Source organism: Ochotona princeps, chromosome 4 (genome assembly GCF_030435755.1).
Source record: "Ochotona princeps isolate mOchPri1 chromosome 4, mOchPri1.hap1, whole genome shotgun sequence".
Taxonomy (NCBI): domain Eukaryota; kingdom Metazoa; phylum Chordata; class Mammalia; order Lagomorpha; family Ochotonidae; genus Ochotona; species Ochotona princeps.
In genome coordinates, this window is record NC_080835.1 from 4,191,326 (window position 1) to 4,217,462 (window position 26,137).

The window sequence follows — 26,137 nt, forward strand, 5'->3', positions numbered from 1 at the left end:
CCACATCCCCTGTGAGCTGCCAAACGCAGGCCACACGAGCCAGTGCCCCTTCACGTCTTTGGGATGTTGTTACACAAAAATGGTGCCAGTATTACAAGGCGTTACGGCCCTAAAGCAGCAGCAAAATGACTGAATCACAGTTTAATTCTCCCATGACATGGAAAAAAAATTTTTTTTCACTCTTCTTTCCAAACTCTTCCTGGAAATAACTCGAGCTATGCTGCCTGGGTGTTTACACGGGAAGACCCATCGGCTCGAGACTCCTGGTACATGGGCGATTCTGGAAAAAGCAGACCAGTGGTGGTAGTACTCACTGGAATAAGGCTGCCCAACTGCCTGGCCTGCTTCTTCCATATGATCTTCTACTCCTCTGGCACAAAGTAACTGCGGTCATGGTCATGCTAAACTTTACACCCTCCCCATCTCGTCTGTGCACAAGCAAAGAACTCAGAAAGAAACCCAAGCAAGAACTCTCTCAGAGCACACAAACCCTGCGTTAAAAAACCATTTATTTTACCATAAAGGAAAAAAAAAAGTGATCCAACTCTATAGGTCCAGCCTTTAGGCCAAATAGAGACCCAAGGAGCGTCTCACTCTCTCATCAACGTCATTCCCAAACCCAACCCCCACTGGGAGCAGGAGGTACGGCAGGAAACAGCCCGGCCCCCACCACATTCTGCACACAATGAGGCCTGCTGGGAAAACAGAACAGGAATGGGAAACTACAGAGCACTGAAGAACAGGAAAACGGGCAATAGAGGGGAAGAGGCGGTCTGAACTTAGAGCAAGGTTAATTAAGGTCCACAGTTGCCGAGGGCCTGACCGCACAGAGCCGAGACCGTCCCGGAGATGGGGTACCACGCAGGGTGTTGTCATGCACAAGCGCAGCTCCGCATTTCAGCCCCCACACATCCCACCTGAAAGAGAGCACAACACAGCGCTTACAGCAGGGCCTCAGGGCTTCTCCGCACAAAGAACATCAACAGTCACTGCTAGCTCCACAGTCCTCTCCAACACGCTCGCACCCTTTCCCAGTACCATGAGCTCTGGGAAGGCACGGAGCCAGAGGACGAATGGCAAGTTAACGGCAGACTGAGGCCACTCTAACACAGTGCATCTTCTTTTGTGTTCTTACAACTGTCATGGGAGGACAGGACAAAAGGAAAGGTTACAAACAGCTCTGGGTGAAAGAGCAGTGTGTTTCAATCTGGGAGCTGCTCCCAAGGTCCAAGCTAAAAACCACTCAAGTCTAGACAAATGCAGCATCAACTGAACAAGTTCTAAGACCTGAGGACATCCAACTCTGCCCAGAGAAGAGACTAACTTCTTACAGAAGGAACCGGGGGACATGTGTTAACGACACATCAAGCTGCTTGTAACTTAAGTCTCTCTTGCAGCCCAACCAGCGATTTCCTATCAAATGACTCCAGGTGTCAGGTGCAGCGAACCTAAAAAGATGACAGATCATTTAAGGATCAATGGCAAGGTCTTTAAACGCACCAGGAGTTAGTCCAAATCTGGCAAGTGTCCGAAGAGAATACACCGAGTACAGCCAAATGGACTAGGACTCCAAATGTGTGTGGGAGGAAACAGCCAGAGGCCCTGTGGTGTAACCGCTGGCGTCAGAGATGTGCACACCTCCAACAGGCAGGGCAAAGACGAAGGCAGAGCTCCCACACTGAACTCCAGTGACCAGTACACTTCTTTAAGAAATGAGATTGTCACACAGAAATGTGGAAATCACTTTTAAAAAACCTAAACAAACTAATGAAAGGACTATTCTCAGAAACATGTAAAGATGTAGATGGGTACTACATTCAGCTCACTGGAGAGATGGATTTGGGTCGGCCAGCCTTTATCAGACAAGACATGCATTCTACTTTTCTGTGTTGCCAACTTACCATTAAGCAATGACTATAAAGCTCCTGGCAGGGGTGGGTCGGTGCTGTGGCACAGCAGCGCCAGCCCCCTGCAGTGCCACTTTGCCTTCTACTGTTCCACTGCAGACCAGCTTCCTGCTGTTCTGCACCCACTGGGAGGGTGAGCCAGCACTGGAAGAACTGTCTCTCCCTCTCTAACTGTGCCTTCAAATCAGTAAATCAATCTTAAAACAAATACACTCTCATGGGGTAATGTCAGAAACAGGCTTCAAGATGAAGATGACGCCATTCTGGGAGGTTTAAGACAACTGGAACCTGAGCAGCAACGGTCTTCAGGTCATGGTGCCAGACCTTTCCCATGGCACAGAACGGTTCTGTCACATAGTTAGAAAACTCGACCAAGGCTCTGTGAGACAGCGTATCTGAAGTCTGAATGTCCGAGTTGCAAGTTCTGCTCACTTCGAGCACACAGGTGTGACCCAAGATTGACCAGCACACCAGTCTATTTTTCTAGACACAAATGGAATCAAATTGACCCCTATCACCAGGAGCCTAGGAAAAAATAGCCCAGAGGGCAGAGGACATTTACAAATGTCAAAGGTAAGCAGTGAGGGCTTCTCCCTAGCCTCTGAGCCATGCTAGTAACCTTGACCCTAACCCTGTAAAAGCAAGCAAGCAGGGCAGCCTAATTGGAGCCCTTTAGGCTGCAGGGGGTGGGGAGGGGGACGGCAAACCAGAATGGGGACACCCCACCGCGCTCACCTCAAGCTTTAAAAGGCTGAGTACCGCGCCCGGTCCGCGTACTGCTCCCGCTCATACCGGGCCATGTCGTACAGGGAATTCCGCGCGGCCGCTGACGCCTGGGACAACTCACTCTCATGCCCGTAACCGTAGCCCTCTCCAACCGTGGGGACTGGGGCTGTAGCGCGACGCAGGGGGCTCCGATCCCGCCCGTAATATGAAGTGGAAGCTGCGGTAACAGCAGCAGCGGCTGCTGCAGCAGCAGCAGCTGTGGCAGCAGCAGCTCCCGAGGTCGGCAACAGGTGTCTATCGTAGGGATCAAGAGTGGTGGAGGTGAGGTGACTGGCCATGGCTGTGCTCTGGACTTGTGGCAGCTGGGACAGGGTCTGCTCTGCGTAATTATACGCGGAGGCAGCTGCAGCCGCCACTGCCTCATAGGACCTGGCTGCACGGCAGCGCTTGTAGTAGGCATCGAGCGCTCCGTACGCGTTGTTGTAATACAATGAATCCCCATAGCTCATGGTGTACGGTGTACGCACTGCTCCATATTGCTCATTATACTGCTCGGTCAAGTCCGCCACGCGGCCCGAACGATCTACCGGGCACTCTTTGGACCAGTGCCCCTCTTTCCCGCACCGATAGCAGCCGCTCTGGTCTCCCATCCCGGGCGCAGTCCTAAGCCGGCTGGTGGACAACTGCACGTGCATCCGTTTGCCTTGAAGAAACAGACGCAAGAAGGGTTGCTATCACTCTTAGTCATTGCCCAGCCCCGATCCCAGACACTGGTCACAGCAATGGTTTTAACGAGAAAACTCTTAAAACAGGATTCATCACTGCCAAAAGGATTTAAAAATAATAAAAAGGCCTAGCATGTGAGTATAGATCAAGTGTAATGACCTGATATCTGGCAATGCTCAAGTCACCACTGGCTTAGGCTTAATAAACAACTCGCGCTCAAAAAGCAAACGTCTCATCCGCTGTCATGTAAATATGGGCAAAAACCTACACAGTGACCTGCTGTCAAATATCCAGATAAATAGGAATGCCCTGCAAGTTTCTGACATATCAGGTCTTCCCTAAGACAACCGATTCCACAAAGGACTAAAGTTATCACCATTAAAGTAAAATCTGGAACGACTCTGTGGCTAAATGTGGCAAGCGAGTTTCAAGGAAAAGTATTCACGAATTGGGGAGGTGGAGACATAACATAAGAATAACTTTCTCCCTTGGGCTCCGCAGCGTGGCCTAGTGGCTAAGGTCCTCACCTTGATCCCATATGGCTGCTGGTTCTAATCCCGGCAGCTCCACTTCCTCTCTATCTCTCCTCCTCTCAGTATATCTGACTTTGTAATAAAAATAAAATAAATCTTAAAAAAAAAAAAAAAAAGAATAACTTTCTCCCTTTACTGGGTCTTTTAATTCTTTGTTCTGGTAATCATCCTTTACAAACTGACACCCATTTCAACAACCCTCTAGCAGGATCGAATAAAACACACTTCACCAAGTGCCTGAGTCGCCAAGAAAGGGGCTGAGCACCATGGAGGACCACGAGCCAGGCAGTGGTACAAGCGACCACTCAGCTTAGGGCTAAAGCATCACCTCTTCACCTAAGGCTGGGAGAGTCTAAGAACATGCACTTAGTGTTTTTATGTGAAAACCGTAATTTGTACTCAGGGAATAGAAAAAAAAGTTTTCTGGAAATCCAACCAAAGTAGAAATCTTATGGAAGAACAAGTTACACTGCACCTTTCCCTCTCACGACCTACCAGTTTACCTCCAAGGTACTCTAACCGGCAACACTAGGCAGCTAGCTTTGATACAACTAAGCATGCAGATGTCACAGAAGCAAATATTCAGAACAAGGGAGAGTCAACACACTGGCCTCCATCATCAGAGGCCTACGATACACAATTTTACCTGCAAAATAAAGGCAGGGTCTATGAGACAAGGAGATACAGTGAAGAAAGAGGAGTATAAAGACCAAACACCACAGAAAGTTTCGGCATAAACATTCCGTGCAGTAGGTCCAAGCTGCAAGACAGTAAAGGGGTGCCTGAAGGCTGCATCCTTTGGCATTTGCCTGTGGGAGCACTGGTACCTGATAACATCCACAGAAAGCAAACTAACCAAGTACACTCATGTCAAAAGTCTTCTGAAAACCCTTAATGTAAGGATTTGTCCATTCCCACGCTAGAAAAAGACGAATCTTAAAAAATACTTAAGATAGATCTGCTTCAAGTGGGCAATCAACACACCCACCACTGCAACTGAAAAGAAGACCAAATAAACATTAAAACATACAAATAGAACCCCTGTGTAAAAAATCGAAATGCTTTAAGGCTCAGTATTTTCCTATAATAAAGAGCAAAAATGACTAATCACAGGTTGGCACTGGAACTGAGCCAGAGTTCTGATGCCTTAGAATTGCAAAAATTCTTCCTGAATCATCATCGCTCTCCCCATGTAACCACCAAAAGCTGACACTTTCTACTCTATCAGTAAGTTAAAGCGAGGAACAATGCCCAAAACCTAAGTATCTCCCCACAACCCTCTACAGGAATAGCCTCCTGCTCTCAATTGAGTTGTTGACAAAATAATTCTCAACTTGCCAATTAAAAAAAGAAAGCAAACCAGACCTGGGAGACCTGTGCCACCTTCTCCTAATAAGGGAGAGTAATGCATGTGACAGTGCACGCATTACATGGGGGAAGATCATCAGTGCTCCAGCCCCACAGTCCCACCCAACTGAAGGGAAACGAATGCCAAATGCAGCAAGGCCTCTGAGCAAGGAGGTTCCTCAGGAAAAGATCATTCTGTTCACAGCAACAGAGTCAAAATTTAGCCTTCAAATACAGTTATTAGTTATGGGAACACAATATATTTTCATGGAGGTTAATTTCAAGCCAAGGGAAAAAGCACAGTCCCACACTGGAGACAACAAGGGGCTGGGCAAGCACCAAGTATACCCCAGGATCTGCAATCAAGACTGCATCTTCCCACAGGGTACCAGGCTGCCCTCTAGGCACAAACAACGCACCCCCACCTAAGTGCTCCAGGTACCCAAGATGCGTAAGCATCAATGAAAAGACATGCTGTGACTGTGCGATATAACCCCAGTGCTTCCTCTCCAGAAACTCCTGAAATCACCCTCAAAATTCCAGAGTGGCTTATCCTCAAAAAGCAATCCCTTGGTACAGCATAATACAATATAAGAACAGCAGCTTAAACACTAGGTAACTTCCCTGAAAAATTAACAGCAGGGGGGGAATGGAGGGAGACTGAGGCGTTCCACTCCTACTGCCCTTGCCAGGATGCTCCTAAGTCAAATAAGGCCAATGTCCGCCGACACTCAGCCAAGGCGCTAGGATCAGAGGCAAGCACTCTGCAATGTGCAGGGGGTGGGAGGACAAGAATCAGAGAAATCTTCAGAAAAAAGGATTTCTGCACCGATAAGCACAAAAACCTCAAGGGCTTCAAATAAAAGTTAGGATAGTTTTTCTTCACCTTAGGCAAAGCCTCCAAATCTCCCCACCCCCACTCAGCAGCTGCACCATGTCCCTCCCTTTCCTGCACATAGCACACATTCAACTCTCCCCAAGGAGGTTCACCTTGAAACTCTGTGTTATCAAGGCCCCTGATGGCCTCCACCGCGTCCTCCGCCCGCTCCATGTGCACAAAGGCATAATCTTTCACGATGTCACACTCGATGACCGGACCGTACTCCTCGAACTTGGCCCGCAGCTCCTTGTTGGTGCACGTGGGACTGATGTTGCCCACGTGTAGCTTGGTGGATGTTTTGCTCTTGTTCTTGCTGGCTTCCACGTTGATGTTCACGCCGTGCAGCTTGTAGTGGTGCAGGTTGCGGATGGCATCCTCGGCCGCCGTCTTGTCCTCGATGTGCACGAAGCCGTAGTTCTTGATGATGTCACATTCCAGCACCTTCCCGTACTGCTCGAACAGGGAGCGGATCTCCTGCTCCGTGGCCTCCCGGGGCAGGTTTCCGATGAACAGCTTCACCATCTCGAAGGCCTGAAAAACAACAAACAAGACTTCCAGCAAAAAACCTTCGGCCCACACCAGTGAATGCTATGCATGAATGCAGCCAGCTCCTTCCACGGCATTTATTTCCACCCATGTCCCAACTCGAACCCCCACACAACCAACACAAGAAAGTGGAAATGACTAATGCCCACTCTAACGCCCACCAGGGAACTTCTAAGAACGTGACCTTCTAAACAAAAGGATTCCACAGGAGCTGGACACCCTCAACAAGGCATGGAAAGGGAGAGAAGCAGCAACGGTCAAGGGCACTTGGCTTCTCTCTGCATCATTACAACCATCACAGAGGAGTAAGTTTTAACTACTGGCCTGTTGCAGACTTCTGCATAAAGTTACAAATTAATTCGTCCTCTCCCAGTAACCGAAGCCACTTCTGCAAGAGCGGACCTTCTAACGGCTACGCTTCGGGGTGTCCCAGCCAAGGCGTGATGGAGCGGGGCGGACGCGGCGGGGACGGTGCCGGAGCGGCTGGCGCCTGGCTGCTTCCCGCCCCACTGACACGCGTGCGGCCTCCTCGGGGCAGGCCTCCCCGCAGCAGCCGGCCGGGCGCTCCCGGTGCGCGGTGGGGGAAGGGCGCCCGGGCTTACCGCGCAGCGCCGAGGACACACGTCGGCTCTCAGGGACCGGCGCCGAGTGCGCGACCCGACCGGGACACCACCGATGCCCGCTGGGGTAAGACGGCGCTTGAACAGAACCAAAGAGACGGCGGAAGGGCTCGGGGTCTCTCACCGCACGAAAACCAGCAAGGGTCTCCTCGTCCCCGCGCGGACGCTTCTGACAAAACGCTAAAATGGCGGCGGACGCAGCGGTGACTCTGGGTAGAGGGGGAGGTGAGTCTATCGCTGGATTGGCCGTCCAGTCAAGCATAAGGCGGGCGTTCCCGGAGATCCTCTATCCGATTGGCTACCAGGAACGCCAGTTACCTGAGAGGTCGGGGAGAGGTGGAAGCGTCAGTAACCGCGGAGCTTTTATGCGACAGCCAATGAACACCAGCATCACGAAGCCAAAGCCACCGATTGGGTAAGAGGCCGCCGTGAGGGCGGGACCACCGGCGTGCACTGCGCCGTGGAGGCACGGCCCGCCATTAGCGGAGCGGGAGGGCGCAGCTGACCCGCCAAGCTCCGTGGCGCCAAGTTCGTCCCTCTCGCCCCTCCCACCTCCACGTGCGCGCCCCACGCGGCCTTTTCTACCACCGCCCCTCGAGCCAGTGACCGAGAACGCGGAAGCGCAAGGGACCCGACCCCTGGGGACACAGACCCCCGGGGACACCGACCCCCGCCCAGGGCCGCCCCGTTCAAGGTGAAACCTCCTGGCTCCCTTCCTGCCCTGAGAAAGAACCAGAGCCGCAGAGGTCGTGTTTGGTTCATTTTATTGGGCGCCACCTGCCAAAGTTCGGAGGTTTCAACCCGTCAGCAAAGGGCAATCAAAAGGCCATTGTTCAGAGTCCACTGTCCGGTCATTTTCTTCTCTCACCCCTCGGCCACGCACATAATCACATACTCAGGCCTCCAGCTGCGGGGAGGGGGCGAGCGCTGGGAGCAGTGGGCTGCCGAGGGCGTGAGGACACTGCAGGACACGCAGGGGAGGGGATGAAGACCGAGTCGGGGTAGGGAAAGGAGAGCGGTTTGGGAGCAGCTTCCCGCGGATGCTGGCCGAGGGCGCGAGCGGGCGCCCTGCCATCCTGCCTGGACAGCCAGCACCAAGCTCCCCACTCCTGGCTGAGGAATGAAGTGGGTGTGAGTGCTGCAGCGCTGCTGCAAATAAATGGATTATTCAGTCCAAAAGCAGAAAACCGGCCAAGAACTTTGAAGGAGCTGCGTGTCTGCGGACGGGAAGCCAACCACAAGCCCAGAACACCTGGTATCCTGAAGCAGCCAAGTCCCAAGGCTCTCCCTCAGGTCTCCCTCCAGTAGAACAAGCCCCTAACGCCAAGGCTATCTCCTCTCTCCCTGTATCAGCTTGCAGATCCTGGCCTTGGTAACAAGAGGTTTGAAACCACGGCTTTTTCTTATACAAACTGTGTCATCCCAAAAGCATGGATGATGGCGGCAGTGGAGTTTATAGAAGATCATTTCTCCATTAAGCATCTTCTTTTCTGTTCAGTCAATCCGACGGGCAGGAACCTCTCCTTATCTCATGCTCCCTCCTGTGACAACTCTGCCTGGCACATCTGTTGACTAATCTAACAAACTGAAGGACACAGAAGTTGACCTCTAGATCATCAAAAGGGAGACACTGGACTTTCAGGCAGTGGCAGGTTAAGAACAAGAATGTGGAGGCCAACACAATGGCTCAAAGGCTGATTTTCCAACTGCAATTCCAGTATCCCAGATGGGCACCGGTGTCCTAGCTGCCCCTCTTCAGATCCAGCCCCTGCCGACAGCCTGGGAAAGAAGCAGAGGATGGCCAAGGTGCTTGCACCCCTGCACCCGCGCAGAAGGCCCAGGAAAAAGCTCCTGGCTTCTGGGGCTCCAGATGAACACTTCCAGCCATTATGGCATTTGGCAGTGAACGAGTGGATGCAGATCCTTCACTCTGTTCTCTCGGTAAATCTGCCTTTCAACTGAAAGTATTTTTAAAAAAATTAAAAAGAACATGAATGCACATCAGTACTTTTAAAAACATAGGTCTTCACCTCTATCCTTTCCAATTCTCCAGTCTCAAAGCAGGGGCACTAACATCTTTGGATCACCACTTTGACACATGCAGAACAAAGGTTTGAAGTAGAGGTTTTTCACTCAGATGTCTCATTGATCACCTACCCAAATGTACTACAGACACTTAAAGGGTCTGGTGCTGTGACACAGCAAATTAAGTAGCCACCTGTAGCTCTGGCTCCACTTTCAGATCCAGCTCCCTGGGAAAGCAAGAGGATGGCTTCTCTCTCTCTCTGCAGGAACATGGAAGACCTGAAAGAAGCTCCTGGCTTCTGTGGCCACTTGAGTGTGAACCAGTGGATAGAAGATCTGTCTCTCGTTCTAACTCCACCTTTCAAATAAAAACATTAATCTTTAAAAAATAAAAATTTAAGTTTTCTTCTTTAACATTTTTTAATTAATACCCAATGAGGTGGTAGTGGTGTCTGGGGCACGACAGGCCAGCCAGCACCCCACTTGGCAGGGTGTCTGGGTTCCTGCTGCTGCCACCCTGGCAGGCACCAGGGACATGTGCTCTAGCTTCAGTCTGGCCAACTTTAGCTGCTCCAGGCACTGGGAAAGTGAGCCAATGGGTGAAGTGCACACTCCCATTTTGTATACATTTTTGGACTGAAAAACCAGCGGATGGAAAAATGTCAAATAAAACAAGAACACATCTTTAATAAATTTTAAGGCAAATTCTGTACCTTGCCACCTCCTGAGAATGACACTGAATGGAAGGCACAATGTTTACACTCACCTTGCCTTAATGACATAGCCTATGTGCCGTTTTAGTGACTCTTAGTTTGTCCACCAGGCTACCAAGTTGCTAAGAAATGACATGTCCAAAGCCATTAACATTTTGTCAGAGCCAAAAATAAATTTTCTGGCTCTACATCTTCAACAATAATGCAATGCACACAATGGATGGCTGACAGCCTAGACTCACAAGAGGGCCCAGCACGGTGGCGCAGCACACCTGCTGTTCAGCTGCAGTACCAGCATTCCATATGGTACCATTCCAGCTGCTCCATTTAGGTTCTCATTTGCTGCTAACATGCCTAAGGAAGCAGTAGATAACCCAAGACCATGGGCCTGTGCTCACATGGGAGAAGTTCCTGGCTCCTGGCTTTGGATCAGCTCAGCTCCAGCTGTTGTGGCCTTTTGAGGAGTGAACCAGTGGATGGAAGATCGCTCCTTGTTCTTTGTCTTTCCCTCCCTCCAACTCTGACTTCCCAATCACATAATTTTTTTGATTTATTTATCAAGCCAGGAAAGGAAGACTTACAGAGAGGAGGAAAGACAGAGAAATCCTCCATCCCCTGGTTCACGTGAGACCCACTGGTCTCCCACATGGGTTCAGGGTCCCAAGGCTTTGGGCCACCACTGACTGCTTTCCGAGGCCACCAGCAGAAAGCTGGAAGCTTAGTAGAGCAGCTGGGACATGAAACCGGGCCCATATGGGATGCGGGTGGTACATGCAAGGAAAGGACTTTAGCCACTAGGCTACTGTGTTGAGCCCAAATACTGTTTTTTAAAAAAGGAAGCTAGGCCCAACAGGATGACTCAATGGCTAAATCCTCACCTTGCAAGCACCGGGATCCCATATGGGCAGTGTTTCAAGGACTGGCTGCTCCACTTCCCATCCAGGTCCCTGCTCACTGCCTCGGAAAGGAACAGAGGATGGCCCAAAGCCTGGGGACCTTACAACCGTGTGGGAGACCAGAACAAAGCTCCTGGCTTCACATCAGCTCAGCTCTGGACACTGCAGCTACTTGGGGAGTAAACCAGTGACAGATCGCTCCTCCTCTCTCTAAATCTGATCTGGCTGCCTTACCAATAAAAATAAATCTTTTTTATTTATTTATTTAAGGCGGCAAGAGTGGAACCAATTCAAAGCCAGGATCCAGGAGCTTCTTCTAGGTCTCCCACATAGGTGCAGGGTCCCAAGGCTTTGGACTGTCCTCAACTACTCTCCCAGGCCACAAGCAGGGAGCTGGATTGGGAAGCGTGGCCACCAGGCTTAGAACAGATGCCCATATGGGATCCCAGTGTGTCCAAGGCAAGGACTTTAGCCACCAGGCTACAGTGCTGGGCCCCCAAATATTTTTTAAAGATTATTTTTATTGCAAAGTGAGATATTTTATTGCAAAGACAGAGAGGAAGATCTTCTGTCTGATGATTCACTCCCCAAGTGACCTCAACAACCAGTGCTGTGCTGATCCGAAGTCAGGAGCCAGGAACCTCCTCCAGGTCTCCCACACAGGTACAGAAACCCAAGGCTCTGGGCCGTCCTCAACTGCTTTCCCAGGCCACAAGCAGGGAGCAGGATGGGAAGTGGAGCTGCCATGATTAGAACCAGCGCTCATGTGGGATCTCGGCACATTCAAGGTGAGGACTTTAGCTGCTAGGCCACTGTGCCAGGTCCAAAATCTTTTTATTTTTTCAAGTAATAAAAAGGGGGTAGGAGTTGGATGAGGGGCAAATCCAAATTTAGGAGTAAACAATGATTACAGTATTAGTTGCATCCTTATAGGAGTGAAAATATTAGCATATTCCAAAAAATTCATGGAAAAATCAAGCTTAAAATGTTTATTCCATAACTCTTTGAAAACTGCTTGTATGTAAGTTACACATCTAATAAGTACCCTACGTCCCAGCCCACAAATGTGACAGGACTCAAATCCTAGCATTCTCTAGAAATTCAGGAACCACCAGCAGGCCAAATGAAGTTGGTTTCCCAGGCCTCCAATTGCACTGCCAGCTACACCTCTCTTAGCCTGCCTTTATGCCTTTGCAGTTCCCTATACTTGGACAGAAATAGAGCTGATCTCAGGACACAAAAACTGTTGTCAGAGATGAAGAGCCAAAACTGATGTGGTCTAGTAGCCTGAAAGTTAAATTAGTGAGTGCTACTCACTACCCTGGGCTAAGCCTCCAGCTGCAGTACCAGAATCCTGCCACCGGTTCATGTCCTGGCTGCTCCACTTCTGTTCCAGCTTACTGCTTGCCGCCAAGGAAAGCAGCAGGGGATGGTTAAAGGTCCTGGGACTCTGCACCCACGTGGGAGACCTGGAGAAGTTCCTGGCTCCTGGCTTTGGCCTGGCTCAGGCCTGACTGATGCAACCATTTGGGAAGTGAACTAGCAGATGAAGATCTCTGCTTGTCTCTGTAACTCTTTCAAATAAATAAATTAACCTTGGGCCTGGCGGCGTGGCCTAGCAGCTAAAGTCCTCGCCTTGAATGCCCCGGGATCCCATATGGGCGCCGGTTCTAATCCCGCCAGCTCCACTTCCCATCCAGCTCCCTGCTTGTGGCCTGGGAAAGCAGCAGAGGACGGCCCAAAGCTTTGGGACCCTGCACCCGCGTGGGAGACCTGGAAGAGGTTCCAGGTTCCCGGCATCGGATCGGCGCGCACCAGCCCATTGCGGCTCACTTGGGGAGTGAATCTTCAGACGGAAGATCTTCCTCTCTGTCTCTCCTCCTCTCTGTATATCTGACTTTGTAATAAAAATAAAATCTTTAAAAAATAAATTAATTAATTAATTAACCTTAACAAAGAAAAAACACCTTCCCTGAGAATGCTGCGCTCAACCTACATCCAACGTCTGCTCAGCTGTGTGCTCAGCAGGCCATGTTCATTCTTCTAGGAGATGGCTAGCATCTAGAACAGTGACTGTATATGAGGCCTGACACTTCCATGTACTCTTCAATCAGGAGTATGGAATGATTTAAAATGGCTGGTCCAATTCTTTGACCTAGCACTTTGTAGTCATGTCATCTTACAAAATTAATTAGCCGACAGCCTCAATTTCCCTATATACAAAGGAGGCTTAGAAATAAACACATTAATTCTTTAGGATTGCTATGATTAATATAAGAAAAGCATTTCAAGTAGTGCTTAGCCATACAATAAATATTCCCATTTTATAAATAACACATCTTCATGAAGCGTTCCCAACATGACCAATGTCTCATAGCCCTTACACAAACGGGAAGGAGTCGATTGTACAAAATGTCAGGGCCAGGCACTGGGCACAGCAGTTGAGATACTGTGTGGCCACTGTGTCCCACACTGCAACGCCTGGGCTGCGGGCTGGGACCTGATCTTGCTTCCTGCTAAAGCAAACCATGGCAGCCGATGACAGCTCAAGTACTTGGGTCCCTGCCATCCTCCAAGGAGACTTGGGTGGCTAAATGTCTCCCGCTTTCACCTAGCTCAGCCCTCAGTTTCAGACATTTAGGGAGTGAATGAGAATAGGGAAGCTCTTTCTCGGCTTGCAAATAAAATTAAAGTTTTGTAGATTGAAAGTCTGTGTCAAGTCAGCTTTCAAGTCAAATCCTGTCTCTAAAAAGTAATCTCTAGAAAGTCCCTGTGGGGACTGTGACATGCTCTCCTCCTGACCTACAATCTGCCAAGCACTGGTTACTAACTGTAACTACTTCACTCAACATCCTGTTTTCCAGGCTGGAAATTCTTCCAAGGTCAGCCCAAGGACTGAACTCCCTGTGCCCTGCCTTTCAGGTACTTTACATATATATGTATCTTGAATGACTTGAAGCTGGATCCAAAACCTAAAGAATTTTTCTTCGTCTCACTTCCCTTGCAGCTCCCTGCTTGTGGCCTGGAAAGCAGAAGAGGACGGCCCAAAGCCTTGGGACCCTGCACCTGCGTGAGAGACCAGAAGAAGCTCCTGGCTCCAGACTGGCTCAGCTCCAGTCATTGTGGCTGCTTGGGGAGTGAAATCGTTGAACAAAAGATCTTCCTCTCTTTGTCTCCTTCTCTCTGTATATCTGACTGTCTAATAAAATCAAATCTTAAAAAAAAAAAAAAAAAAAGATTTCCCCCCTCTGGGCCCTGTGCTGATGGCTTAGTGGCTGGCCAGATCCTCGCTTTGCAAATGCCAGGATCCCATTTGAGCACCAATGTCCCAGCTGCCCCATTTCTCATCTAGTTCCCTACTTATGGCTTGGGAAAGCAGCAGAGGATGATCCAAAACCTGGGACTCTCTCTGTACCTGCATGGGAGACCTGAAAGAAGCTCCTTGGCTCCTTGCTTCAGATCAGCACAGATCCAGAAGTTGTGGAAACTTTAGTGAACTAGCGTATGAAAGAGCTTTCTCTCTCTATGGCCTTCTCTCTGGAAATCTGCGTTTCCAATAAAAATAACTAAGTCTTAAAAAACAAAAAAACAAAAAAGTTTTCCTCTGGAAAATTCTAGACTTAGCTCTTCATGACCTTTTAAATTTCGGCATTTTTCATATGGTATGCATCTCTTCTCCTTTAGTATACAGCAGACTAGTTCATAAATCTGACCACTCATTCCATGTTATAATCCACTTACTTGGCTTAACAGGGCATCTTAAGACAAAAATGAATGGAGGCCCAACAGTCCCTTCACAGACTTCTGTTAGAGCTTAACAGATGGGAAAACTAGAAAGCGAGCGTACCTGTCAAGCATGGTCCTTCGAGGAAGATTCTATTAGCTCTACTAAAGCATATACGGGCCCAGACCCAGCCCAAACATAACTTAAAACAAGGTCAAAATATCAGAAGAGAGCAGGCTGACAAGGCTAGAAGCCTCCTGTGATCTTGTGCCAGGAGTAAACCAACTACAATTTCGTTAACGAAGGCCACGATGTAGGGGTGAGCAGTGCAGAAGCTGGTTGATCTGAAGATATGCCGAAAGCTTATCCCTCCCACCTCAAAACAAACAAATGAAGTGTCTATCCTATTCACCCAGACCCAACTTTTCCCAAGTTACAGGATTTTGGAAACCAGACAGCCACAAAAAGCAAAGTAAGAGAGCAGTAGGTTATCAGATTAACAAAGGTGGTACAATTTAAATAAAAAAGAGAGGAAAGGGCCCAGCCCAGTGTGATAGCCTAGTGGGTAAATCCTTACCCTGCATGTGCTGGGATCCCATATGGGTGACAGTTCACCTCCAGGCTGCTCCACTTCCCATCCAGCTCCCTGCTTATGAACTAGCAAAGCAACAGAGGACGGCCCAAAGCCTTGGGACCCTGACCCCGCGTGGGAGACCTGGAAGAGGCTCCTGGCTCCTGTCTTCAGATCAGCTCAGCTCTGCCACTTGGGCAGTGAACCAGTGCATGGAAGATCTTTGTCTCTCCTCTCTATGTCTCTGCTTTTCCATAAAAAAGCAAATAAATAAATAAATGATGAAATAAATCTTTAAACACAAAAAAGAATTTTAAAACAATCTGCAAGAAAAAGTAAAATGATAAATGATTTAGCTGTGTAGCTTCTTCTGGCTTTACCAACCAGAAGCCTGAGGGGTGAGGCAGCAACCGCTACAGAACCTACAGATGACAGCTGGGCAAGGGTAATAATTATCCAGGCCGGGTTGGGGCTGCAAGGAGACATCAACATGGGTCCTCTGCTTTTGCAGGAACCATGGGATTGGACAGTGGGGTTATCAGAGAGAAAGGAAAATGACAGAAACCCACCATGACAAATACTGCAAACACACGGGCCACCATCCTACCCTGCAATCACCCTTCATAGTGCGGAGTAACAACCACACAGAAAAAACAAAAAACCTATCAACTTTGTCTTCCCTGAAATGGAGCAAAGTACCTGAAGGTAAAGCGATAAGCAGAAACAGAAGCAAAGGCCTCCCACCCCCATTTCCTGGAGACCCCTTCAGCACCTAGATAAGAGCTCACAGTGGTGTTTTGCAAGCTGGACACAGAAAAAGCAGAACTCTGGGGCAAAGTGTCCATAAGGAAGCTAATGAAGGAAGCAGATGACCAGCCAGCCACCTGCCCGCCACATAAACACTTCCGCAGTTCCCTTACTCTAGCCAAGTCTCCAGAGCCCCTCTTCCCAAAGGAGCCTCAGGAGCACCCCATTCCACAGACCTTTTGTTCAACCAGCCAGTTCAAGCCTCCATTTCTTCCCAGCTTGGAACTTCCATGTCTTTTTATTTGTTCATGTGTTCAACTCCCAACCCAGGAATAAAAACAGCAGAAACCACCTTCCAAATCCTCACCCAATCCCAGCACCCCTACTTGGTTATGCTTGTACCCCACCTGAGCCATCAGGTGAGAAGAGCCGAGCGCCCTAAAGGACACAGGGCTGGCAGGACACAGGGAGGACGTTCCACAATGACGTCCAACAGGCGAGGCACCAGCTCTATAGCCAGAATGCTCCACGTCTGTTTCCAATTCTCCCTGCCCTTCCTTTCTCCAACTGCAGGGCCATACCACAGACACCTCCCCACCCCACAATGACTGCCGATCCCAGCCCCAGCACTCACTTGAGCCCACCACCAGAAGTAACCACAAGTTCCTTGTAAACATCACAGCACCCCATCCCCCACTTATCTGAGAACCAAAACCCCAGAACCACCCTGCTGGAGCACAGGTTGTCTCTGGAGAAAAGTCAGGGAACATGGTCGAGTACAGGCAGAGGAAAATGGGCATTAGTTGCTGTGTCCTGGTGTGCTCAAAGTGCAACCCAAGGACGTCCAAAACACTTGTTCTCGACTCTCCAGTCCAAGCTGGCAGGCTAGAACAAGGATGAGCTAAACTCCTCTGGGCAGGAAATCACTCTCACCCCACTCACAGCCAGATTCTGCCAGATGCCTTCCCCGAAGCTGATATGTCCTCCTGGGCGTCAAACTGTCTCCTCTGACACTGAGTGCAATCACAACAATAACAGCCAGGCTTCCAAACTGCAAATCGCCCCAAGTTTTATTTGTAGTCCATACAAAAGGGAAAAAATTAAGGTTTTCTAATGCCACCTACTTGGGGAGATGGGGAAGTTGGACTGCCGCTCACCACCAACTAGCACATCAGTGGTCAGCAGAGTTCTGGGCACACACCCACCGACTGTCCCAACAGGAACTCAGTCTCAACACAGTCTCCAGAGGGACAGTCAGGGACCCTGGACTGCTGGCAGTTTGGCGCATAGGAAATGGTTCAGTTAGGCCTTTCCTGGCCTCCCCTCACATCTAAATAAAAAAAGGTGCCGCCGACCTCGGTTGCAGGCTGCTTCCCATCCACATGAGCTTAAACATCGCACACAAAATAAAAGGGAACCAGGAAAAAACAAAATAAAAACACAGAAGAAATTCCCATTCTGGGGAACTGGGAGGCAGGGAGGAGGGCAAAACCGCAGATGCAGAGCCAGCAGCAAGCTCTGCTGCTGAGACGAAGGGACGAAGTTGGTTCCTGCCAAATACTCGAAGGACCACCTCCTGGGGAAGGCTCACGTGGTGGAAGGGATGGAAAACCAGACCAGGGAGAGGTGGTGGGCCAGAGTCGCTGTAACCTGGGTCTGGCCCCTACCCTACCTCTCCCTCCCTCCCTCCCTCCGGTGCCCCATTCCCAGGAAGGCCCTACATGCGGCGCTGGTAGCCAGAGTGCATCTGAGCTGCCCGCAGGTAATCATTATAGGAGCCCGAATAGCGTGCGTAATCGGAATGAGCATCGGGCAGGCGACGGTAATCCAGCGAGGACTTTGTCGGCGAGCGGCGGAACGCAAGCTGCGACTCTGATAAACGGCGGTAATCAGAGAGCTCGGCTAAACGCCGGTCGGAACCATACCTAGTCGAGAGAAGAAGACAGTTGGTGAATGAGACAATTGAGGGGAGGGCTCCAGGTGGGCATGGGGGAGATGCCAATGGGGACAGGGAGGGTGTGATCACACTGACATCCAAAAGATTGGTCTCCTTCAGTGAGAAGACTCATAACTATCCAGGCCACAAAATCCAGCCCAGGGTTCAACTCAGTGGGAAACCAAGCCCTCCGCTGAAGTCCTCCCTTCCCAACTGGTCGAAGTGGATTTGGTCTACATTCCCAAACCACAAAGTAGCTCCACCCCTGGGCCCTACAGACAGACCCTGCTATCAATAGAACGGCGAATGGAAGCAAAGTCCACCACTTCCCAGAGTGGACGCAACTCATCAACTTGCCTTCAGACAGTTGAGTGCCAAAGGGACTACTCTTTCACACCCACCAAAACAGGACAACCATGGAACAGGTTTAAAGATCCTTGAGACAGTGGGAAAGGCTATGGGCCACAATCCCAAAGACGATGGCTTCCGCTGCAAGTGGGCTAGCCTCGACAGCTGACGCTTCGCTTGGCCTCATTAGCCAGCACCATCCCAGGCTGGAGTGCTATGCTCCACCTGAACGCTGGCTACCAGAAAACCTCACAGATGCTACCCCTCCCAGCCTCGGGACATCCCAAGGGAGTAAAGAAAAACAAGACGAGGGAGGGGCCAGTGGCTCCAGTTTCCCTCCCGTGCCAACCTCAGCCCCTTGCCCTAAGCCCCAGCTGGGGGCAGGGGCGGAGGGGCATACAGTACCTTTTCGACATGGTGACAGCCTTTTTGTAGGGATCGTCGTAGCTGGCCCGGGGTGGGGAGAGCCGGGTACGCTCATAAGGCGGCGGGGTGCTGTTGGCGTTGGCAACGGCCCCCTGGGACATGGACAGGTAGGCTGCAGACGGCTGACCTGCCCCGTCGTAGGCACTGCCCGGCTGGCCACGGTAGGAGGCAGCAGCCTGAGGATGCTGCTGGGCAGCATAGGAAGCAGCCAATGAGGCTGACTGAGTGCGGTAAGGTGCTGCCAGGGTGGCCGAAGGCTGGGCCCCATAGGCAGCTGCGGCCCCATAGGAGCCAGTGGCCGCAGCCGCTGATTGAGCCCCATAGGAGCCTGACAGGCCCATCGATGCTTGAGCCCCGTAACTATTCAGCTGGGTCTGGACCACTGGCTGGGCCCCATAGGAGCCAGCCATCGGGGTAGTGGCTTGTGCAGCATAGGCGGCTGGCTGGCTGGCATAGGCGGCAGCTGTGGCAGGCTGTGCCACATAGGCAGCAGGCTGGGAAGAGTAGGAAGCAGTCTGCTGAGCAGCATACGGAGCAGACTGGGCACTGTAGGAGGCCGAGGGCTGGGCACTGTAAGAAGCTGCCTGCGCTCCGTAAGCCAAGGAGGAAGCTGCAGACGGGGCCCCGTAGGAGGCTGCCTGAGCCCCGTAGGAACCTAGGGAGGAAGCTGCTCCCTGGGTGCCGTAGGAGGAAGCTGCTGCACGAACCCCATATGTAGAGGCAGCCTGGGCGCCGTAAGAGGATGGCTGGTTGCCGTAGGAGGCAAGGGAGGAGCCCTGAGCCCCGTAGGAGTTGAGTGAAGACGCAGCAGCCGCCTGGCCCCCATAGGAGGTGAGGGCCGAGGCTGAGGGCTGGGCTCCTCCATATGGGCCAAGTGAAGAAGCGGCGGCTGACTGGGAGTTCGGGCTGGCCAGCTGGCCCCGGTACGGGGCCCCCAGGGAGACAGACGGTTGAGCACGGTAGGACGCCGCCTGGGCCGTCATGGGCTGAGTCCGATAGCCCACGCCCAGAGAGGCAGAGGGCTGAGCCCTGTAGGCAGCTCCCAGCGACACTGAGGGCTGGGCCCGGTAGGTGGCTGGCTGGGCCGTCAGAGGAGCCACGTACGAGGCTCGGGGAGGTGAACGGCGCAGGGGGCTGCGGTCGCGACCAAAGAAAGGCGGTGTGGGCTGACGGGCTTGCCCATCAAAGCCACCAGTGCTGTTGCCAAAAGCCTGCTGGTAGTCGAAGGTGGCAGAGAAGCCACCAGTTCCAGGGAATGCCGTATCCCCAGCCCCTGGTTTCTTGGTCTTGTCCCCAGACTGGATAGCCAGGCCAGGCCCCTTCTTCTGACCCTTGGTTGAGAGCTCCACGTTGATGCGCTTGCCCTTCACTTCTTTGCCGTTGAGCTGCGCGATGGCGGCTTTGGCATCTGCTTCTTTCTCCATGTGAACAAACGCGTAGTCTGATAAAGCAGCAGACAGAGGGTTAGCAATTAGGGGGGTAGGGCATGCTACCCGCTGGGTCCCAAATTGGACACATCAACAGCACCCAGCTGTTGCCAGCTACTCCAGGCCTCCAAACCCTACTAGGTGGAGTACACCATAAAACATGGCTCCCGAATAACAAGGTTTCTGTCTCCCAAGCTGGCACCTTTGCCGATGGCCTTTCCCCTACTCTTCCTTTTGCCCTTCCACCTCACCCAACTCCCTGGTCAAAGAAAGCAGAAAGAGGAACTGAAACACGGGATTCAACATCTTCACAGGCCCTGTTAGCATAAACCAGCACACAAAATGCAGAACGGGCTGCCGAGTACTCAGTTATTCAGTGTTGTCAACTCAAGCTCACCAAACACTAGAGCTCACACTTTAGACTCAGCTCTCCAGCACTGAAGAACTGCTTGGGGGTTGGCACGACCCATTTTTCCCCTAGATCCAATTAAGAAACGAGATGGGCTATGATGAGCAAGCAGCTCATAAAAAAATTCCACCAAGGGTGACCTCAACTGTTGTTCGCAGTTTGCACTGCAGCTTTCAAAGCACTCTGATGACCAGAGCCTCCTCCAACGCCCCACAAACTCCTGGACTGCTATCTCCACGCTGCAGGAAAGCAGAGTCCTCAGAGTTCACATTCCAACCAGGACCTCGTGGCTCTTCCTCGCCCTCTTGCTTCACCACTCTACCTGAGAAGTCCCTGTGTAAGCTAGGCCTGTGCCTCAGGACCGAAAGGGGAGAACCAGGATCCTACACAAGCCATTTCCAGATGTGGAAATGCAAACAGCCCCCTAGCAGAACTCTCCAGGCCACACTTGGTCCTCGGCTATTTCCTCTCGGAAGGACAGAGGTGGAGTTGCACCCCTGCACTCCGGTTAACAGAGTCAAATGCTCGTGCGAAAGATTTGTTTTCTTGCCACAGCAGCTGCAGCCAGCAGGCTCTGCACTCTGACTCAAGGTAGGACAGGCTGCTGACCCTGAAGTTCATTCATTTATAAACACAGCAGGAAGCCAGAGCAGGGGGAGGAGCAAATTCTGAATCATATCCATACTCACAAACCCACAACACAAGATAAGCCTGTGGAAAACAGACCCTGCACTTAACCTCATGCCAGGCCTGTGGCTACTTCCAGGACCCCACGTGCCAGAACTCCAGCCGTCACAGCAGCTGGAGGAACCGCTGCCAATTGAACCGCAAGGTCCACTCTCTCAGACGCGAAGAATGCCGCTCAGACCTCTAACAAGTGTCCCATGTCATGTCGAGAGGCCCTCTCCTAAAGGACAAGTGATGTCCCTGGGCCTGAGGACAGTGTCAGAAACCTCACAACAAGAATAAAAATGAATCAGAAGTACAAGTCAGATGTATGGTACAGCAGAAGACATGCTGGGGCAGACCCAGAGATCAGACTCTTACAAGATCTTCAGGAACTTACCATTTATTTTCCCATGTGACAAGTTTATCCTACCTAACCTCACAAGATTCAAGACAGAAGTGCCCTGTGAAATAAGGGACTATGATCGTTCAAACCTAACAATAACCAGAGGCTTATTTTCCTGTGGATTATTTTCCATCTCTAATAAGCACACGCCATGCATCTGTACAAGCAAACTTAAACATTTCCAGATGACAAGAAAAAAAAAAAAAAAAAAAAGATGCCTCAGTGGTGAAATATTCACCTTCCATGTGCCGGAATCCCATGTGGGCATTGATTCACGTACTGGCTGCCCCACTTCTCATCCAGCTCCCTGCCTGTGGCTCAGGAGAGCAAGGGAGGACGGCCCAAAGCCTGGGACCCTGCACCCATGTGGGAGACCTAGAAGAAGCTCCTGGCTCCTGGCTTCGGATCGGCTCAGCTCCAGCTGTTGTGGCCACTTGGGGAATGAATCAGCGGATGGAAGATCTTTTTCTATCTCCTCCTTTCCAATAAAAATAAACAAATCTTAAAAAGACGAACAAACCATCCTAACTTAGTACTCAACATATCCCTGACCAGAGCCAGAGTCCTCATCTACCAACTGTGAAAAATTAAATGTTCCCTTCTGCAATCCAACAGTCCTCCAATCCTCCAAGCTCGCCTCTCATAGGAAGAGTAAGCTAAAAACAGCAGTGTGTGGTCTAAGATTTCTTTAAAAGTGCCCACTGGGCTTTTGCTCAGAATGGCCAAGCAACCTGGAAAAAGCAGCAGCAAACAAAAAGTTCACTCAAAGAGCAGGAAGTGCTAAGCTTAAAGTTAGACTGGGAGGACCGAGGGGGGACAGACAATCTCCAGAGTCAGGAATTAACAAACCGTACCACATCCTTGAATACTTTGTCCAAGCTCCCAATTCTAAAAAGAACTACCAAAAATACCCTCCAAAAAGCTTCAATGGGCTAGGGCTGGTGTGGCACCATAGCAATTCAATCCTCTGCCTCCAAACACTGATATCCCATACGGGCACAAGTTCGTGCCCTGGCTGCTCCACTGCCCATCCAGTGGTCTGGCCTGGGAAAGCAGTAGAAGATGGCCCAAAGCCTCGAGACCCTGCACCTGCATGGGAGACCCAGAGCAGGCTCCTGGCTTCAGATTGGCTCAGCTCAGCTCTGGCTATTGCAGTCATTTGGGGAGTGAATCAGCGGATGAAAGATCTCTCTAAAAATCTACCTTTCAAATAAAAATGCTAATAAATACATAAATAGACATAAATAAATAAAATTAAAAAAGGGTTTACAAGAACAACTGGATATCCACTGTTGACTTCCTACTTTGTTGAGTTTTACTTAGACCAGATACTGATATTTGGAAACTAAGTTCGCATGGACAATTCAACTGATCACCAAGATGAGCTAGGTATAGAATGAGGTCCCCCAAAACCATCTGATAGAATTATGACCAAATTATATCCAGAAGTTCCTAGGCCTGTTTCTTAGGCAACTGTGACACAGTGTCAGGCAGCTAAGCTCCACCAGAGTGGGAAAGTCAAGCTCAGACAGAGAAATGCCAAAACGATACTCATAAAGCCAGCAGCCGTGGGACAATGAGGGAAAAAGCAGAGATCTGAAGAGGCCCAGGGACCTGCCTACCTGGAGAACAAATTCAAGGAATCTTCTGAAAGGAAATTAAACTACTGCATTGAGACTAGCAAGAAATATTTTACAGAGACCCAATGATATGGTGTCATCACAGCTCTTTCAGTGCCAAACTTAAGAAAATACGGAAAAGTGATTTTCCTACCCTGACATCTTTACCATTATGGAGCTGCAAGTTCCACCTGCAAAAAAGAAGGGAAAGGTTCTCCTCTTCTGACTGGACTTCCTAGATGATTCCGAAAGTGCTGATCTTTGAGCACCCTGTAGCTGTGACTGTGATCCACTGTTGCTATGGAGATTTTTTCTTTTTGCCCTACCAATCATATCTAAGCTCCTACAGTAACCAAGCAACTACATTCTTCCAGTGAAATAAAAAGAGCTGAATGTCCTGGGCAATACCAAGCTTCAACACTTTCCAAAACCAACACAGCCAACATGGGGATGACCAAGTGCCAATTCTCAGCCCAGGCAGTGAGGCAGATTCTGACTCAGTGAGTCAGGCCTGCCCCTTCCAAAACACTCCCCATGTCTAAAACCTCCCCTGCTTCAAGTCAACAGAGAGGTGTCAGGAAGGAGGCTGTGTTGGCCAAAATCTCCCCCACGTCTACACCAGAAGCTGTTACCCAACAGCCTAATTACAAACAGCAGCTGCACATACTCCCTCCAGTCCAGCGTTTCTGCTGACCAAATGTTTACAAAGGGTCAGAATGCACACGTAGCTCTCGGAGCCAGTCAAAAGTTCTGAAAATCAGGTGCAGTTCATGAAGCTCTGCCCATCACTCCCTACTGACGCAATGCAATGCAAGCTGTCGGCTTTCTCTGCCATCCAAAAGCAACACTGAATGCAGTGTCCCCTGGAATGCAAGATTCTCAACTCCCAAGCTAAGAGCCACTCTAAGAATCACAAAAGGAAGCTGGTACTTAATCAAAACTCTCTGAGTCATCAACCCCAATCCACTTGTTGCTCAAACACCCAACCTGGGACCCTCCCCACTCTCCTAAGAAAACACAAAACCCCACACGCCACACAGCCTGCCTCAGCACAGCAGCAGCGACATCCCGACCCGACAGTGCGGTGGGGTGCAGGAGCCACACAGGACAAGGCCTTCCCTAGATGTCCAACGGTGTGCCATCCTGGAGTGGGAGGGGGCCACAGGCACCTGCCTCCATCCACAGGAGCAGGTATGCATGTAACGTGGGTGTGGAGCTGGGATCAGGGGATCCTATTACCAAGCGGCCCCCACCAGGGTGACAGGGCCTAAGTTCTTGCTCCCTGGTTCCCAATCTGTAAAGAAACTGGCCAACAGCAAGGACAAGGGCTGTCCCATCAGATTTTGTCACTGTGAAAGAACTAAGGGACCAAGAACTCGGATTGTAAAAGAGACCCCAACAAGGAAGTCAGCCCTAAAAGGTGCAAAGAAAGGATTTTCCCTGAGGGTTCCAAGGGCAGGGCCAATCCAGAGGAACTTCGTTAAGCCGGAACTTAACCAAGACCTCCTGCCCAGCTTCCCTTGAGCCAGCCCATGCCCCCAGCCCTCTGCCAGGCCAGCAAGGGACAGATTGGGCGAGTGAAGGCTAGGAGAAGGGGCGTTTCTCTCACATACAAAAGCTTAGGGTTTCCAGCCTATGCAGAATGGAGCCAGGTTTGGGGGTGGGGGCGAAGACACCACCAAGACTGTGGAGGCTGGAAAGCACCGAGCTGCCACGGCTTCTCGACCGTCAAGTCCGGGAGGGAAAAGGTGAGGCAGAGAAACAGGGGTTCCCCACCCCCACTCCTGTACCCGCGCCGGACGATCCTAAAAAGATCCCAGCCCGAGCAACGTTCGAGGAGGGCCCGTTACCTTCACTTGGGGCGGGGGTGGGGGTTGAGCATTCACCGTGAGGGGACACGAGGACGGCCCCCCACCTTTTGTCCCCCTCTTCCCTGGCTCCGATCGACGTCTGGAGAGGAAAAGTATGGGGAAGGAGCGACATCTCTTGCCCCTCGCTCCAGCATCCGGCTCAGCTCGGCCCGTCCACGTCCCAGTTTTCCGCTCGGGATCGAGACCACCTCGGAGAAGGCGCGCTGCCCACCCCGTCCACCCCCCGGCCCGGTAAAGCCGCCGCACCCACCCAGAGCCACCTGCTGTGTGATGCCCGGACCGCGGGGTGGGGCCGCCACCTCGCTGGCTGACCCCGACCCCTCCCCAGCCGCGCGCAGTGACCGGACGCCCGGGGAGGGGGCAGGGGGACAAGGGGCGTGGCTCATCAAGTGGCCCCCACCCCGCCTCCAGCGCACGCGCGCGCACACACACGCACGCACATGCACGCGCAGCCCCGAGCGCGCCCCCGCGTCGTTACCTTTCACCACGTCACACTCGATGACGCGCCCGCGGCGCTCGAAGAGGCTGCGCAATTCCTGGCTCGTGCAAGCGGCCGACACGTTGCCCACGAAAATCTTCCACGTGTTGAGAGGCCTCGGGCGCGACATCTCCACCACGAGCGCGCGCCCCGGCCGCAGCTCGTGCCCGTGCAGGGCCTCGATGGCGCGCAGAGCGCCCGCGTTCTCGCGCATGTGCACGAAGGCGAACTGTTTCATGACGGCGCAGCTCATGACCGTGCCGTAGGGCGCGAAGAGGGCCGCCAGTTCCTCCGGCGTCGTATCCGCCCCGTCCACGTTGCCCACGAAGATCTTCATTTTTTCCCCCCCTCTTCTGGCCGCGGCAGCCGCCTTTCCCGGAAACCCGGGACCCGCTCCTTCCAAACCACAGGCGAGACGACCGTCTGACCGGCAGTCCTCCTCCTCAGGAATGGCTGGCGACCGAGAACCCCGCCGCGCAGGCGCGCCGACCTAGCCAATCGAGAGCCGCCTCCCGCGCGTTCCGGAAGCCAATCAGAAGGGTGGACAGAAGATGGCTCTCCGGCGCAGCCAATCGCAGAGCGCCGGGAAA

At 51.4% G+C, this 26,137-nt stretch overlaps 1 protein-coding gene across 1 annotated transcript; it reads right to left on the reverse strand.

Moving 5' to 3' along the window:
- Window positions 1-492: 492 nt before the first annotated feature.
- Window positions 493-26,137, reverse strand: LOC101521107 (RNA-binding protein 14). Its single transcript, XM_058664147.1, has 8 exons — window positions 25,548-26,137; window positions 18,651-20,112; window positions 17,680-17,886; window positions 8,154-8,246; window positions 7,410-7,569; window positions 6,230-6,650; window positions 2,643-3,336; window positions 493-917 (listed from the first exon to the last, which is right to left on the reverse strand). Exons 1-7 carry the CDS (start codon window positions 25,882-25,884, stop codon window positions 2,651-2,653), a joined length of 3,366 nt encoding a protein of 1,121 aa, XP_058520130.1. The 5' UTR covers window positions 25,885-26,137; the 3' UTR covers window positions 493-917; window positions 2,643-2,650.

Excerpts from the sequence above, each read along its gene's own strand:
- LOC101521107 (XM_058664147.1), bottom strand. The coding sequence starts at position 25,884 with ATGAAGATCTTCGTGGGCAACGTGGACGGGGCGGATACGACGCCGGAG. Across the intron at positions 20,113-25,547 it reads CGAGTGTGACGTGGTGAAAG|ACTACGCGTTTGTTCACATG; the intron begins GTAACGACGCGG and ends CTGCTTTATCAG. Across the intron at positions 8,247-17,679 it reads GGCTACCAGCGCCGCATGTA|TGTCCTCACGCCCTCGGCAG; the intron begins GGGCCTTCCTGG and ends CGTGTCCTGCAG.